Source organism: Scaptodrosophila lebanonensis, unplaced genomic scaffold, assembly GCF_003285725.1.
Source record: "Scaptodrosophila lebanonensis strain 11010-0011.00,11010-0021.00 unplaced genomic scaffold, SlebRS2 tig00000024-arrow-pilon, whole genome shotgun sequence".
NCBI classification, from domain to species: Eukaryota; Metazoa; Arthropoda; class Insecta; order Diptera; family Drosophilidae; genus Scaptodrosophila; species Scaptodrosophila lebanonensis.
Genome location: NW_022060538.1, coordinates 20,924,237 through 20,941,350, shown reverse-complemented (window position 1 = coordinate 20,941,350; position 17,114 = coordinate 20,924,237). Strand labels below are relative to the sequence as shown.

At 40.0% G+C, this 17,114-nt stretch overlaps 3 protein-coding genes across 3 annotated transcripts; all 3 read left to right on the top strand.

Annotated features, from left to right (window-relative positions):
• Nucleotides 1–3,872: 3,872 nt before the first annotated feature.
• On the top strand, nucleotides 3,873–6,438 carry LOC115621255 (sialin). Its single transcript, XM_030514851.1, has 7 exons — nucleotides 3,873–4,306; nucleotides 4,367–4,600; nucleotides 4,857–5,156; nucleotides 5,215–5,364; nucleotides 5,436–5,568; nucleotides 5,846–6,090; nucleotides 6,148–6,438. The coding sequence occupies exons 1-7, from the start codon at nucleotides 3,953–3,955 to the stop codon at nucleotides 6,316–6,318; spliced, it is 1,587 nt and encodes a 528-aa protein (XP_030370711.1). The 5' UTR covers nucleotides 3,873–3,952; the 3' UTR covers nucleotides 6,319–6,438.
• Nucleotides 6,439–6,920: 482 nt separating this feature from the next.
• Nucleotides 6,921–10,207, top strand: LOC115620837 (polyadenylate-binding protein-interacting protein 2). The gene is made up of 4 exons (XM_030514270.1): nucleotides 6,921–7,104; nucleotides 9,009–9,177; nucleotides 9,242–9,342; nucleotides 9,670–10,207. The coding sequence occupies exons 2-4, from the start codon at nucleotides 9,034–9,036 to the stop codon at nucleotides 9,797–9,799; spliced, it is 375 nt and encodes a 124-aa protein (XP_030370130.1). The 5' UTR covers nucleotides 6,921–7,104; nucleotides 9,009–9,033; the 3' UTR covers nucleotides 9,800–10,207.
• A 1,066-nt stretch (nucleotides 10,208–11,273) lies between these two features.
• Nucleotides 11,274–17,104, top strand: LOC115620448 (mucin-5AC). Its single transcript, XM_030513678.1, has 8 exons — nucleotides 11,274–11,637; nucleotides 11,697–11,917; nucleotides 12,071–12,681; nucleotides 12,747–12,792; nucleotides 14,044–15,612; nucleotides 15,688–15,829; nucleotides 15,893–16,051; nucleotides 16,201–17,104. Exons 1-8 carry the CDS (start codon nucleotides 11,293–11,295, stop codon nucleotides 16,414–16,416), a joined length of 3,309 nt encoding a protein of 1,102 aa, XP_030369538.1. The 5' UTR covers nucleotides 11,274–11,292; the 3' UTR covers nucleotides 16,417–17,104.
• Nucleotides 17,105–17,114: the final 10 nt, after the last annotated feature.

Sequence of the window (17,114 nt, the reverse complement as noted above, 5' to 3'; positions counted from 1 at the left end):
CGCTGCACGTTGCACCTGCCCCTAACCTGCCCCAATACAAGTTTGCACGATGTTTTTCATTTTTCATTCGTGTTAATTGGCTGAACAAAACAAAAAGCAACTAAAAATAGAAAAAGAGACAATCCATTCCATGCCAAACACGTGTGTGTATATGTGTGTGTGTGTATGTGTATGTGTGTGTGGGATTAGTTTGTAGAGAACACTCGTATACATATGTAAATATCTGCGATTGTAGCTAAAAGTCTTATGCACAGCTCTGACAACTGTTGGCAGTGAAATGAAAACCTAATTATTACTGCATGTGTCACAAATGTGCTCGAAAAATGTGAGAACGTCTAGCTACATAACTCAAAAAAAAAAAATCAACAACTGAATGGTGAAGGGAGAAGGGATAGAGAATCGTTCAACAATAATCTGAACCGATCGTTGGAACACTATTCATAAATCAAATCAGTGGAATGACATTTCCAACACTTACAGATCTATATTTCAGTAAATGGACGTAGCCAATAGGATTTTTCAATGTTTTCGCTTAAAGACGACGGTTTCCGATAATCGACATGTCTTACAAGTATAATAGTCCTCAATAGCCACGTAGTGAGACAGATGTTTCCAAATAGCATTTCCAATTCATAATATTTTTTATTATATTTAATAAATCAATCAAACAGATTACTATATATAAGATGTTTTATATGAAATTACAATAAAGATATAGAATAATATTATTTTATAATATCAACTTAACAAATAATATAAAAATATTATAATTAATTAATTATTCAAATATATTGCTATAGCTAATATACAGCTGTGTTTGCCAGCAAATATCGTAAAAAATTTGTGTTTGTTGCTGTTATAAAGGAGTTTTAACTTAAAGCAGGAATGGTGTACTGAAAGTTACCTGAAATGATTGCCTAGTGGTAACCGCACAGAACTTCAATCTTCACTTGTTATTATCCCATATTCAGGCATAAACAATATGTTTGGTAGGTACGAGTATATTAACATCTTTATTTTCCTTCTGTTTACTTTTCTTTATTAGACTTGGGATTCCATTTTTAGTTCCTAATTCATAAACATAACTTTATTGCTGCTACCAGGATTGCGTATCCTACAGATCTTTCGACATAAACTCAATCACAGCACAGCACTATGCATCCACCTGTTGCTATTGCGACTGTGATTGACGATATTAATGAACATTCTCAACCCATATGCGAGTGACTGAGTAATGGCAATTAAATATTTCTGTATGAGCTGTGTTTGTTGTTCTGTATTTGCCGGGTCGAGGTCGAAATATGTTTTGAGGCATTTAAAACTGATGTCTTACATTTGTTCGCAATTCCTGCAATAACACAAACTCTATTTTACTTGAGCTGACTGCCGATTTGAGGCAAAGATCTTTCAGAACAGAAAGGCTGGAAAACGTTTTTGTTAAGAAATTCCATATGTTCTACTTCATTCGAGTTTTCTTATTTACCAGAGCTTCGCCTATCTCCTAGACCTATGAGTGCTGGTCATATACTTTGTACACCTATAACATGGAATCTGTCATGCCTTCTTCTGCATAAAAATGTGATTATTTAAATACCAGCAGTATTCAAATGATTCGTTCTTACGCCCTTTTTCTCACCCTTCTATTCCACAACTTTTCGCATTATATATTAAAAAACTATTAAAAACTAATAAAACTGTGCTCAAGTATAGATGTTTATGGCTGTATGGTAGTACAAGTATACTTGTATATATAGCTACAAATAATATTATAATTTTGTAACTAAAATGTAAAGCTGGCTGTACAAGTTCTGTTGACATGATATAAGTGAGTATGCCCTGCTATTTGATACCCTTTTCCTACTACTACTGGTAGCCTTTTTTATTTAAAATAGTTGAGTAATAATAGTAATAATTAGAAAATCATGTAAGCAACAATATCATTCTATGAGTTAAAGCTTTGCAGAAATTGCTTATCAATAAAAACTATTAGCAATATATACAAGTAAATACCATTGGCTGAGAATTGCGATTGATTGATGATGATTGTAAGGTTTTAAGAACATACTTGAGTAGCCAAGTCAATCCCCAGACAAAGCAATACCGCTAAGCATTACTTACTTGGAATCTTTTCGGCTATATCCGAAAATTGTTTAAAGTTAGCAAGAATAAGAGCAAATATTCAGAGAAGTAAAAACTTACAATTATATTAATGTAATTTAATTTAGCCACACCTATTATTCTGGTCATTTGAAAATTTGTGATTTGATGAATCAATTATTAAGTACATATATCAATCATTCATTCATTGAAATACAAATTATTGGCAGCTGAAACGTTCATGGCGAATAATTAGATCGGTTTTTGGGAGCCGAACTAATTTGATTGAAATGGGAAACGGGAGCACTCTTCAAGAATCCTAACTAAACAGCGAATCACAGATACATATGCTTCTGTTTCCCAGTTCTATCTACGAGTAATTATGCAAAATCATAATTGGTATAAGCTTTTAAGAGTTTAAATAAAGTAATATTGAGTTACTAGACTGGTTTCTTTCATTTTGCCTTGGAAGTAGTGTTTTATTAATTCATCGGAAGACTCGATTTGGAGAACCAACCCAATTCAATTGTGCGGAATTACGTCCAATTTGGAAAGAAGCACAGGTCTTTTATTTATTTATTTATTTATTTATTTATTTATAAAAAAATCAACAAATTTACTGTCAATAAATAATTGGTAATATTAGAAAGTAAAATAAATATATTTATAGTATTACATTATAAGTTACACTTAAAAGATAAGAAAGCCTAAGGGAGAGCTATACAATGACGTCTATTAATGCCTCCGACACGTTGGGGGAATTTTATTTGCCAGTTGGCCAGCTATGCCCCGATTCACAGCCAAATGTGGTCAGAGACATTATAGACCTAACAAACTAAACAAATAGCAAGTAGAAGAGAAGAATTAATTCTACTTAAGAACTAATTAGAAAAAGTAAGGTGTAGAAAGAGGAAGAGGAAAAAGAAAAAAATAAGAGGGAAAGAGAGATACAAAGACAGAGAAAGAGAAAGAGGTAAATCTCCAACCCGGTGGGGGAAAATTTAAATGCCAGTCCGGCTAGCTATGCCCCGACTCACAGCAGAAGTGGTCAGAGATTTTCCCGAAGATAATTATAAAGAATAATCTTTACCGAACAGAGAGAGAGTTCTGTCGAAAGTAAATGTGAAAGATCATTATAATTACCGCAAATGACCCGAAAACGATTGTGCAAAGCGTAATCGGTTGTGCATCTAGCCAATATGAACGGCAAATAATTCCTTGTTGGTCTACAAGGAACTGAAAAATTAAGGCGACCTAAGAGGGCAGAGGAGTCAACCTCACCGATAACTAAAACCATTTTGTAATACCCTACTAAGCAAGCCTTCTCTGCTTTTAGACTACTGCTGTCTGCACTTTTTCGTATACACGTGTGGTATAAATTCTCTGCAATGTTATTATACAAGTAAAACCCTTTTATCGCTCCAATTTTAGAAAAACCTGCACCAATACCGTTTCGGATTATACGTTACCTGCTTGGCTGCTACGCCGCCGACATTTCACCTCAGTCGCAAGCTTAGGGGCGAGAGAAACGGACCGTGAACGCGCTTCAAGTCTAGTGAGTCTCAGTGAGTGAGTGGGTCGGCCGATCTGCGAGGTGCCGTTGCATTTCCATATTTTAGTTGCTTTATGCACATGTCCGCAGAGATAAACGCGCTCAACGACGGAAGCAGTGGGAGAGGGGCAGGGGCAGGGGTGGAGTGTCGAAAGTTCACAAAATTCGTGACAAATTGCGAATAGTTTTCTGACCGATAGTCGTTTAGCAATACTTACTGGCTCTGGTCATCAGTGTTAGCTGAAATTTCAATTGAGCTTAGTTGTGATCGGTTTTCTGTGTGTTGTGTCCGTGTTTTTTAAAATGGTGCGCGTTTTTTTTGGTTTTCCAAGGAGTGGCGAATGCAGAGCCACAACTACAGCTGTAGCCCCAACCAGCAATGTCTGTCCCGCGTCTGGGGACAATAAGCCGCCGAGCTGTCCCCTCTGGGGCTCTGTGCGCCTAACCTATTCGATTTGCGCGTTTATTTCCATGACCCTGCACGTATCGATGCGAAACATGCTCGGCCTAGTGGTGCTCCGCATGGTGAAGTCCCAGCCAGAGGATGTGCTCCAGCTGTCAAGAACCGACATGAGCAACATCACATCCACTGAGACGGCCTCCTGTGCCAGCGGCCACGTTTTCAACGACACCAATGTCGCTGCGGAGCACGGAACTGTGTGCGTGGCTTTCGTGATTCCTAAGCTTGTTATTTAAAGATGAATCTTCATATTGTAGATGGAAGACTTGGACTGGACACGCACCCAACAGCTCATATTTCCCGGTGCATTCTACTACGGCTATGTGGTAGCATTGCCACTAGCCGGCTGGCTCTCCGACAGATTCGGCGGCAAGCTGCTGTTCATCAATTCGCTGACACTGCAATCCGTGGCATATCTGATGCTTCCCCTGATGGCGCATCTGGACTTTAAGGCAGCAGTGGCTGTTCTCGTCGTGGCGGGCTTCTTTGGAGTAAGTACTATATAAGTGCTTAACATCTAAGCAATCTCGGGATATTTTTTGTTCGCCATAGCTACAATTTTTCGTTAGCTTTAAATAACTTTATGGATTCGTTCTATAGATTGTTCCAATAGGACCTCTGTTTTATAGCCATACCACTGTGATAAAAACAGCGTGATGAGTAAGCGACTAGGCTCAGTTATCTCCTATTTTTTGATCAGAAATCATATGAAACCCTTTCTCGAATTTATTCCGTTTTTATTCGCAGGGCTGTGGCAATCCGCCGCTTTACCAGCTATTTGTGGTTTGGGCGCATCCGACGGAGCGCACTGCTCTGCTCTCGTTCGCATACAGCGGCCTCATCGTTGGCTCCATGTTAATCTATCCCGTTGCCGATTTCCTTTGCACGTTCAGCTGGGAGCTGCCCTTCTATGTGTTTGGCGGCATCAGTTTGATTTTTGGCATTGGCTGTTTCTGGGTCGTCTACAACGAACTCGATGATCATCCCCGGCTGTCGGCTGCCGAGAAGGCCTATTTGCAAGCTGAACAGACCGCAGAACCTCCGAAGGTAAATGGCTGTCGTTTTCCTCCGCACTTGCTCTGATACATAGATTCCTTCTTTACAGGTTCGGAACATTCCCTGGACTTCCATACTCACTTCGCTGCCGGTTCATGCCTTCATTCTGACGCACGCCTTCCATAACTACGGCTACATAGTGCTGGCCCTCCTAATGCCGCGAATTTTGCGCGAATCCATGCAATTCACATTGAAGGAGGTGCGTTACTGTCATACCACTTACTAGGTTTTTTTTTACTAACACCCCTCATCCACTCTCATTTTATAAAGGTCGGCATACTCTCTTCGGCTCCCTATTTTGGATGTCTGATCTCCAAAGCCCTTTGTATTTTCTGCTGTGGCATTGCTGAGAAACATGCAGGCTCCCATCTAAACTGTTTCCGTCGCCTATTATATAGCGTCAGTAAGTATCTGCTGCCGGAAAGGGGAGGCATACAATAAGTCAGTCAAAAACAACCCACAAAACGGAAATCAACCTTCCTTTCTACTAATTTTTTATAATTAAAGCATACTTTCTATTTTTCTGTTAAGTTTTCATTGAATTTACAGATTTAATTTACACTATACTACCCAAAATAATTTGTATATGTAGTGGGTGATTACAATTTTTCGTATTTCCACTGATTTTTGATTCCATTATAAGCACTTATACTTAAGATTCCCTTCAACCCCAATTGTAGGTGTAATTGTCACCATGGGCTGCATCATTGGCATTATCTACTCCACCTGTAAGCAGAGGATCCTTGTCATCTCATTGTACATTCTGCTGGGCTGTGCCACGGATCTTGGTTTCAGCGGCGGATATTGGCCCACCTTATTATATTTTGCGCCCTCGTTTGCCGGTCTGCTCTCCGGTCTTGCCAATAGCTTCGCACACCTGTGTGGTATTCTGGCACCTTATATCGTTGCGATCATGGTGCAACATGTAAGTCGATTTAATTGTTCATTTTGGCATAAACGTTCATTCAATTTTCTATCAAAGGGCACAAAGTCCGAGTGGAACTCGGTTTTGTGGACATTGATAGTAGCTTATACCCTCGGCGCGATTATCTTTGACACGTTTAGTAGTTCAAAGCTACAGAAATGGGACTTGCGAAGCCAGGAATCCAAACACATTAAATTGGAAGGCGGCGAAACACCAGAAATTGGCTAAATGGACGTATTTAAGTCAAAACCAATAGCGATTTTAAATAGTTAGTCTTTATGTTTGTATAAATGTTAAATTTAAGTTTTAAATTAAAATAAAGATTCATATTATTTTATACTTATGTAACTATGATCGCATTATACCCTGCAAGTAAAATCGTATATGTCAAGTATAAGCAAGAACCGAAGTTTACCAACTTTCAAGAAAATGCCTGCTCCGGTTTTTCGTTCCATAAAGAAATTATAAGTTGTCTACAGGTAAGCTTTCTCTGGCGATTTTTTTGGAGCAGGATACGTTTTCTTTTTATTTTATTGGTGTTTTTCTGCTAAATAATCATGTAAGCATCTGCCAACACATACACTTTATTTGTAAATTTCATAAAACGGTACATGAACATTAGAGTAATTAAACAACATTAATTTTAAACAAAGGAACACTTTTCAGCACTGACGGAACGTCTAGAGCTGCCACTTGGCTGAAATTTAGTATTTGTGCAGTATTTTCGATGCCGTTTGATATATTTTGTTTGTTTTCGTACACCGCTAGTGCGTAGGCGTTGTTGTATATTTCATTCGATTCGTTTGCTTGACGTTCTCGGACGTGTTTCACCCACAGCACATATTTATACTACGTTTCGCAATAGATAAATCAAAATTTTTCGTGTGTTTCTTCCTGGATGCAAATGCAACAATAAATTGTCATAATTCTGCAACAAAATTCTCAGTAGTCAATTTATAACGCGGAGGCAGAGCAACGATTTCAATTTGGCAAACATTGCAAGATAATTTGGAAGTAAGTACCACCAAAAAGACTGACAGTCCATCACTCTATTTTGTGGGCCGTTTGTATATACATATGTACGTATGTTTATACAAAGTACATATGTACATATAGGCATTTGTTTAGGTGCTCGAAAGGGGGTGGAGGTGATTGAACAAAAAGAAAGGCGGAAGCAGGGTAACTACAATCGGCAGGTGCTTCCTGATTTAAACTGTTTGCTCATGTATCAAATATTTCCGCGAGAGCATTAGCACCACTTTGGCAGGCCTTTAGATAAATCAATATACTTGCGGCTATATGGTGATGTCGATAAAGCCCCAAAATCATAAATACAAACACACTTACATACATATGTATTATATACTTACGTTTGTGCTTGCACAGTTAATAAAACTAACCAATCAAACCAACCCGCCAACAAACGCTTCCGTCTTGTTGCTTGCCCTTGTATGTACATAAATATATGTTATATATACATACATACGTATGTATCAACATAAGTATTTTCAACTAGATTTCGCTGACGGCGCAATTACACAAAAAGCGAATATTAATTCTTTTGTTAAATGTTTTAAATTGTCGACACTTGTTACCTTGAGCGCGTGTGTTGCGCTGTTTTTATTGCTGTTGTTGGTGCTGGGTTGAGGGAGGTTCATTCAATCACACACACACATACACGTGCATACATACGTATACAATAATGCTGAAACCGACATGACACCTTCCATGAACGTTTCATCCATATGTATTTATTTATTTTATGCAGTTTGTTTGCCTTAACTCAATGAATGCGAATTCATTTAAATGTTCGCAATTTCAACTAAAATATGGCAACCGTTGCAAACTGACACGCACACACACAGACAGACATCCATACATAACGGACAGACAAACAAACATGCACTCATTCGTGTCATTGGTGGGGGGATGGGGCTACGTGCTGCTTGTGCGTGTACTAACACGTACAAACATACATATGTATGAGTTATCCCCACTCAGCGCGCCCATGAACTCGCCAGCGTCCGTGCCGTCGTCCGATTCAATTTATAATTGTTGATCGACAGGGCGTCTTATTGCGTTTTTACATATACATATGTATATATGTATGCATGTATTGTATGCTCGCGTCATCGAAAAGATTTGTTGTTATTTTGATTACTGTTATTGTTGTTCTGCACGCCCCAAACAACTGATAAAGGCGTGTTTATATGCGCTATTAAATACGCTAGTTGGGAATATTTGTTTTCCGTTTATTTTCTTGACTCTTATCTATCTACCATGCTTGTTTATAAACAATTGCGCCTGGTTTATTCGCACAAACACATATGCAGATGTATATACATATACATACATATGTACATATATATAAAGTATCGAGTCCTACAAGTATGTTATGTGAGTGCGTACTCTCTTTTGCGCATGTACTTTGAGCTAAGTCGTTGATTTTCTTCTTTTCTCTCTGTTATTTTATACGCCGATGGTAGGGGCACAAAATTGTGCGACGCAAAAAATAGATTTCAGTCACATCAACAAAATTTGTACAAATAACAAAAAAGAGAAAATCATATATTTACTATACATATACAATATCACACAACAAATGAACATATGTACGTACGTATGTACATACATATGTATGTATGTATATTCGTCAAAAGGTATGTGTGTGTATGCATGTATGTGTTTTGATTTATTTAGTGCCATTTTGTAGTCGAGTTTGCGGTTTTTATTTGTTTAACAAACAAACGAATCGATGTCGAACCGGTTTGTAGAAATACGTCGCAACTTCTGTAGTTCTGTGTGTATTAATCTAGCAGCCGGCATTTGCGCCATATAGTATACATATGTATGCACATATGTACATACTGCTTGTGTTGATATGCAGTTTTTTATACCCATTTTTTAAACTCTTGCAGCGTTATTGAATTACTAAAAATTACCATGTTGTTGAAAGTACCATCTGTTGACTGGACGGATCAAATAGTTTACATAGTGGATGACGACGATTCACTGTCAGATATCGATGATGAGCCCGACTTTTCCGAATACATGTGGATGGAGAACGAGGAGGAATTTGATAAGAATGTAAGTGTCATAATATTAATACGAAACCGCTCGCTAAGTCCTAACATCTACCGCTTCAATGCAGGAGCTGCAACGCCTGGAGGAGGAAGAAATTATGCAGGAATGCTTTGAGGCAATGATTGAGGATGAGCTGGAGGAGCAAATTAATGAGTGGGAAAAAGCGAAGTAAGTCCATGTCAACATTTTTGTTTGTGTTTAGGTCAGGCTTTGTACACATCGCGAATGCTTTTAACTCGAATAACATGAATAATAACAATCAGTAATTTTCGACCTCTATTACCTTTTGTCACAGAACAGAATCCCTTCCAATTTATATTTCAATAATAAATTCAGCAGATAATGTTCATCCGATGTCTGTTGGCTTTATAGACTAGGCTATTATTTCGATAATGATTCCAAACATACAAAAACATAAATCGTTTGATAACCGAAAAACTGAAAAAACCTTGATTTTATTACCAAACTAAAATTATCGTTATTTTTTATTCGCAGAACTGAAGAACAAAATACTGCATTGTTGGCCTTACCCAAAAGTCAATGCAATATCGAGAAATCCATACTGAATCCAATGGCTGACGAATTCATACCACGTAGTCATATAATGGATTTTGCAACCTCCTAAAGCCTCCCCACATAGAAAGCACACCACGTTGTGCAGGGACACTGGAGATGTCCTTTTGCGGCGCGTCTAAGCCTTAAAAGTCCCTACTATGCAAAACAAAAAAAAACAAAAAAACAAAATAACTGCAAAAAGCTCGTAAAAAACTGTTAACAAATGATGGACTAAGTTCCGAAACAGAGGAATCATCAAGCCAGAGCAACAGTTCTCCCATCAACAATAGCAACCAAATTCAAAATATGTATATCGTATCATGCATACATAGAAGAAACAAACATACGAAATGCCAATACGCCAACAACGCTGCAGCTAAAATGCAAACGAATAACATTTAAAAAAAAAGTTTATAAAAAACACTGAATCAGTGCAAAAAAACGATTAAAATTGTATAAAAAAAAACGATCGCATTAACTATAACAATACCTAACTACTTAAATAGACGACAGATTTGAGATTTATTTTCCGGCTTCTTGTGAACATCATCAATTTGAGCATATACAACAAATCCTGCTAAAACTCTGGTATTTAACTGTACAAAGCGTAAACAAATTACTTTTTACACGCGACATAATTGTGGGATGACATCTCTAATCTTAGAAGCCAACAAACTGTATACAAGACTTGATTGTGTTAGAGGAATAATACCGCAATACTTAACCGTCACGTCGTAAAATCGAAATTTACATTTAAAGACTTTAATTATAATGATTGTGTAATTAATGTAAAGCCCCGCCCACTGTCTACACACTCGTATTAAGTTGTAAATGTCGTGGTCCTGTGTATCACTATTTTTTGTTCTTTTTTCCTATTTTATTTTGACTCAATGTTGTTAACTTGTTGTACGTTCTACGAGCTAAGTTACAAAGCGCTAGTTAACCTTTTTTTGACTCGCATACCATGTAATTTACTTGTATAATTAGGAAGCTAAAATCAATGAGATACTAATGTTTATTGCCTCTTATACAACCTAACGAGTAAAAAAACATAAATTGTAATTAGTGTTTAGTCTAAAGCGCTGCAATAACAATAGTTTTATAAGATATAAGCCAAAATTAATTTTCGATCGTTTGCCCCCAGCGCAAATGCACAAATTACACAAATTTTGTTTAGTCATAAAATTAAGTTTTGGTTAAACAATTATTATGACGATTTTTCAACAAGTTTAGATTTAGACTTTTAAGACAGCATTAAAAAGATCTACTACTTACGTTATGTGTGATATAAAGATATGAACAAAAAAAAAAAACTAAAAAATATCAAAAACGATTTTAAAAATCTCAATAAAAAGAAGTATTATAGCGTAAAAAATTCATATTTTATTGAAAATATAAGCGTCTGAAAATTTATTGTTCCCGCTCGAGGGTTAAAAGTACTTGCAGAAACGATACTTATCGATAGCGATGCTTGGCTCTCAAAAATGGCGTCGCCGTCAATAGTTTTTCGATAGCTTTGCTAAAAGAATGCAGCTGCACGAACGGGAACGGTAATTAAAACGCATGAAATGTGAAATTCCTCACGTTGTTGTTCATGCAAATTACGCAAACTTAGCGGCGGGCACATATCAACTACCACGACTGCAAGGTGCGGTCATGAGCTCCTCATTGTCTACCGCAATCGCAACGCCAGCTGCTACACTGAACAATCCATCAGTTACAACACAAGCGACAACAACAACACCTGCCACTGCCAGTGGTCTTCGCAATGCACCTGCAGCAGCAACTGCGGCGGCGGCGGCTGGGACGTCTATAGGCGCGATCACCGCACAATTTCGCGAAATACACAAAAATACTTGGCTTAAAAGACTGAGTGCTGATGGCAAGAAGTACACCGTAGGTCCCAAGGTAATGCTTTCATTTGAAGCCGAGAAACCGATATCTAAAAAAAAAATCTCGTTGTGCAGAAATCTGAGTGCAGTTGGGTGGTTTTCTGTGTGCATGATGACACCGAGGCGCTCCTTGAGGGTTATGCGGAGCCGCGCCAGGCCCCCGCCCACATTCCAGAGTGGATTGTGTCGCTGCGGGATACGCTGCATATATCGCATGCGCTAATACCCAACTCGCATGAATTCGAATTTGTTGTAACGCTCAGCAATGAGGTATTGCGCTTTCATGCGGTGTCATGGTAAGTTGCACATACACACACACACACACATGCGCGCGTGCCTGCGATTGCAAAATTCCATTGCACTTGCTGCATTGGGAATGCGTGTACTGGCTGTGCGCAACTCATTCAGCCACGCGCCTTACTGCAACTCACTTTCGTTTGTATTCACAGGGAGATTATGCAAGAATGGGTGGAAACATTGCGTTCAAAGCTGCGCGAAATGAAAATTCTATCGCCGCGTGAGAATCTGTACACAAAGTTACCTGAAGTGCGCGCCCCATTGCTGCCCACGCGCGATCCCACCTCGCCGTTGCCAGCACCACCGCCAGTCCCGGCGGCTATAGTGCCTGGTGTGGAACGCGTGGTGGTTGCCATGCATCAAAATCCCAACAATCATGAGCAAACGTCCAGAACATCGTCGACAGCAGAATCAACAACAAACACCACCACCAGCAACCACAGTAGCAATAGCAGTGTCAGCTCATCAATAACAACAACGACGTCAGCCATAGCAGCGACAGTGGCATCAGCACCCACTACCATGCCACATCCTGCAGCAATGTCAAATACTCTAACCCAGAATTTGCTCAACATGCTCTCCGATCCCATAAGCACCTACAGTGAACAAATCAACGAGGCCACTGAGACGACCACTTTCATTGAAAACGGCTCCAGTGTCGACACACAGCATTCCACAAACGATTCCGATCAAAATCTTTCCGACGATGAGTTTCTCTCGCCATTGTTGCGCAAAGCATGCGTTGCCGACAATGATAAGGCCGGTAAGTTTAGCATTTCCCGATCTTATAAATGAATTGTAGAAAAATACATTTAACTTATTTTTCAGATCAAATGTTAAATTTGGAACAAATATGCGAACGACTAATACCAAGGTAAACAAAAACAAAAGAAGTTACATATTCCCAGAAACTTCTTTGTAGCATAAATTTAAAAACTTGACAACCGCGCGCTTTTCACGATCCGCACCTTTAAAGCTCTCCAGGAACAGTTTGCGCAGCAATTCCAAGTACCGCATGGCCATCAACAGCAGTTTTTTCTCTTGCACTTCGTCCTGCTTCTTCATGAGTTTCTTGTACCGCCGTCGGATTTTCGAGCGGAGCTCATCATATTGCTTCGCAACTTGCCGCATAGCCGGTTCACGTTGCTGTCTTATGTAAAAGTTTATGCGTTCTTGTAACAGCTGCTCGAATTGCTTGTCCAACGACTCAACAAGCGCCACGCCACGCTCCTCCTCGCACAGCACGCTGTACAATGTCACGAAGAATTGCGGCTTTACCGTCAGCGATTGTGTGGCTCCCAGTAGCTTTAACGCTGTTATGGCAGCGCAGGCAAAAATATCCTTCAAATAGCTCAACTCCTTGTCATACCTTAGATTTTCATCCCGCAACGTTCGCTGAATTTGATCGAAGCTTTGCCTGCGCTGCTGCAATCGGTCAAATTGAAATTTGAGTACCTGCAGCTCTTCCGACAGTTTGTTGTTTTCTGCAACTAATTGCTGATTGGCATCCTCCAGTCTCACATACAAAGACACCCCGCACTCATCTTTGCTAGAACTGATGCTATCCGCCGAGCACCAGTCCTCAGACTTACTGGAAACAGCATCCTCACCCCCACAGAGATTTTCGTACATGCTACGAGGACTGTTGCCCATGCGCAAAATCATTTCGTGCAGCGACCGCAAATTTCCTTCCCAGTTACGCTTATCTGTGAAGGGAAACCTCAGGGCTCCTCTGTCATTCAGCTGCTTGTGCATAAGGAGTAACATGCAGTTCCGTGCAAACTTTTCCTTCGGCGGTGACCGCTCAAAAATTTGAAACCAGCGCGTACAGATAGGCGCCACGTTATTTGTGTCGGGCGGCAGTCTTATCGCCATCTTGGCCACGCTACACACTTCCCGGACGAAAAGCTCGTCCAGCTTCTCTTCGGTCAAAGCAAAGTCGTTCGATTTGTTGGCACACATGTTTCAAAATACATGAAAACACTATTTGAATTTTTATAGATAAGCTACTGCTTAATACTAGACCAGCATATTGTTCTAATCGTGTACTTTGACTTACGATATAACATCCAATCTCTGGTGTTCAAAGAAATGGAATATATCAGCATTTTCTTTTATTTCCTAGGCCACAAACTTCGCGTTCCTTGTCCGCCGGCGCAGCTGACAAGACCAAGAGGACGCGCAAAATTCCTCAGACAAGCGCTGCTTCTGAAGTCTCGAATTTCGCACCAACTACCTCACATATTAAAGCCGCCGCTGCAACATCACCAACTACTGCAGCCACAGCTGGCGATCCACAGGATAATGTGACCATAATACAAGTGTCCAGCGATTTGCTTAAGAATGAACTTCCACCCAAACTGCCACCAAAAACCAACAACAACTCAGCGGACATTTTTCGCTTTCCCGATATTCAGTGCAAGGTTAAAGGGAAGCCTAAGCAGCAGCAGCAACGTTCTCAACAACAACAACAGCAGCAAGTCGAATATAAAAGCAATGTACAAATCATTCCGTCCAATTCAAATACCATACAAGTTGTTTCTGCTGCATCGGCCACCAACAACAGCAGCGGCGGTAATCCCTACACAATGCCAGTAAAACCAAATGCTTCCAATGCAACGCCAGTCACGTCCACACAAAGCTCTTCCAACGTTCCACATACAAATACGACTATGGTGCAAGTCTTGGGTGAAAGCCCGCAAATGGCATCAACCACAACGGTGGCTGTCTATGGCACTTGCTATCCCACGCCGGCAGCAACATCAAACGGCACCTCTCTAACTCCGAAACTTTCGAAAAAGATCATACTCAACGCAAGCAACACCTCGGGTGTGACCAGCATCAGCGTGAACAATGAACAGGCCGGAGATGCTGTCATAAGCGGTAATGTGCATTACGAGAAAGTGTTTTTATCTTCCAGCATACCCTTAAGTGGTGCCGGGAGCAGTCAGCAACAGTCACCGAGAAGGCTGACCCGAGCGCCGTCCATTGAAGAGCGTCCTGCTCATGCGATTGTCACTGTGGAGAGCAGCAGCAAGAAGGCATCATTGCCAAATGGAAGAAGCCCTGCCATGCCACGACGACGCTTGGCTTCGCCGCCAACTGTGCCGAGCAGCAGCAGCACCCGCTCTACGCCGCAGCTAACACGCGGCTTGACCGAGCTGGTCATCAGCACGCGACCCAGTCGCCGCGACTTCCACTACCTGAAATTGCTCAATACGCCACTGAAAACAAAACCAACCATCCAAAAGACGACAAGTGCGGCCAACAATAATATTGAGAGCTTAGCCGGCACATCTAGTTCAAGTTCCACAACTGCCACACCAGCGCCCGCAGCTGTAAGTCGCGGAAATGCCTCAAATTCAATTCTGGCGGACACCATGGAGCAGCGCAGGCGCAGCTCATCAACATCTGATGCTCAGGCACCGCTGCAACGAGTGGGCGCCCAACGTGGGGCCAATAATAATGAATTTACACCCGTTCGCGCATTTCGAATGCAGCAGCCCCCTCAACCAACTCCAGTTCCCGTAAACAATATAGGCGCCGTATCGCCCAGTAAACGTCTAACGTTGCGCGAGCAACAGGTCATGCAACTGCGACGCGAGATAATGCACCCTGGAGGCGTGCGTTTAAACTTACGGCGCAAGGACTGTGTGGGTTCCATTGCCTGGGTGGAAGCTTTTGGCGGCGTGTGGTAAGTTTAAAACGTTTCCATCAGCTATGGTCTGACCAATCGAATTAATTTCTCATCCTCTGCTCTCTTTGACAGGATTGCGGGCTGGAAGCAAAAGGAACATCCGGTGCTCTACAATGCTCTTCACATTGGCGATCAGTTGCTGTCCATTGCCGGCGTTAGCATTACCAATGCGGCCGAAGCCAATAAAATTATACGGAACACGAACACGTTATTTGTAAGACAGCAAACCAACTTAATTTTCTGTATAAAACCTAAACAACATTTCTTTCCGCTGCAGGTGGAGGTGCTTTTACGTCGTATGCCATTTGGTCGCGCCTACGCCATACGTCGCGATCGGGAAGGCCAATGCCTAGGACTTATACGAGATGGTAATACTTCAACGATTGTCGATATTGTGCCCAATAGTTTGGCAGCTCGTCATGGATTGCCGCCCAAGGTACACATATCAATATATATATTTAAATTTAAAAAATCACACAGAAACTTATGGATATGATATGCTAGTAATCCCAAAATCTATTCTATGTCGCTGTTTAAATGAGAAGTCTATTTGTATATTCGCAATAACTTTATTTCGCATTTCAGGCGAAGTCATGCGATGGTTCCGCTCTAACCTTTTGGATTCTCACCGAAATCAATGGGCGGCCATTGAATCTATTTTTTAAGGAGCTCGAGATACGCGATCGCCTGAACTCAGTGGGAAGAGACATATCGATTTTGGTGCAACCATCTGATTTGATAACCAAATTGAAGAAACAATTGAAATCGTTGCGTGGATACAAGGATTATCTAGTGCAGTAGTTGGGCCGCATACTTACTTATAAAGTGGTCAGCAATTCCATGTAGCTTATAAAATAACTCAAATCTGTTATATGTTATATATGTATTTTTGTATAACACTGGGCCAGTAATCATTCCATTTGAATGCATGTGGAACTTAAGGAGAACGCAGGCTATATAGTCAACACTTATATATGGACACTACTTAAAGGACTTAGGCGTAGCGTTGGGGAATATATACAAATCATATATAAATATATATATATATATATATTTTTGCAACTTTTATATACACATACCTACATATATACATGCATATACAAAACTATATACATACATAAATCACTTTGAAACGATCCAATAGCTATGAAACTCTATTAACAAATTTGTAGTAACAAAATTATAACAATTTTTAGAACGGAAGATGAAGAAAAAGTATGCTGATTTGAGAATATTCCAAAAGTTTACATATAAATAGGTATTTATGTATATCGAATCTACTTGTAATATGTACACTCACACACGCATACACACACACACACACACACACACACAACACTTAGTATCCTTATGCAATATTAGAGTGCCTCTAATGTTTCCCTTTACATTGAAACAGTTTTTAAGTTGTTTTAATTTGTTTTTTTTTGTAAAAAGAAAAACATCTACGTAATTTTAAGATGTGATAAAAAGTGAGTACTCAAATTTAGGCAATTTTTAAA

Coding starts and splice junctions, on each gene's coding strand:
- LOC115620837 (XM_030514270.1), top strand. CDS start 9,034: ATGTTGTTGAAAGTACCATCTGTTGACTGGACGGATCAAATAGTTTAC. Junction 9,178..9,241: donor AGGAGGAATTTGATAAGAAT/GTAAGTGTCATA, acceptor GCTTCAATGCAG/GAGCTGCAACGCCTGGAGGA. Junction 9,343..9,669: donor AATGAGTGGGAAAAAGCGAA/GTAAGTCCATGT, acceptor TTTTATTCGCAG/AACTGAAGAACAAAATACTG.
- LOC115620448 (XM_030513678.1), top strand. CDS start 11,293: ATGAAATGTGAAATTCCTCACGTTGTTGTTCATGCAAATTACGCAAAC. Junction 15,613..15,687: donor GAAGCTTTTGGCGGCGTGTG/GTAAGTTTAAAA, acceptor TCTCTTTGACAG/GATTGCGGGCTGGAAGCAAA. Junction 15,830..15,892: donor GGAACACGAACACGTTATTT/GTAAGACAGCAA, acceptor TTTCCGCTGCAG/GTGGAGGTGCTTTTACGTCG.
- LOC115621255 (XM_030514851.1), top strand. CDS start 3,953: ATGGTGCGCGTTTTTTTTGGTTTTCCAAGGAGTGGCGAATGCAGAGCC. Junction 5,157..5,214: donor AGACCGCAGAACCTCCGAAG/GTAAATGGCTGT, acceptor CCTTCTTTACAG/GTTCGGAACATTCCCTGGAC. Junction 5,569..5,845: donor TCGCCTATTATATAGCGTCA/GTAAGTATCTGC, acceptor CCCCAATTGTAG/GTGTAATTGTCACCATGGGC.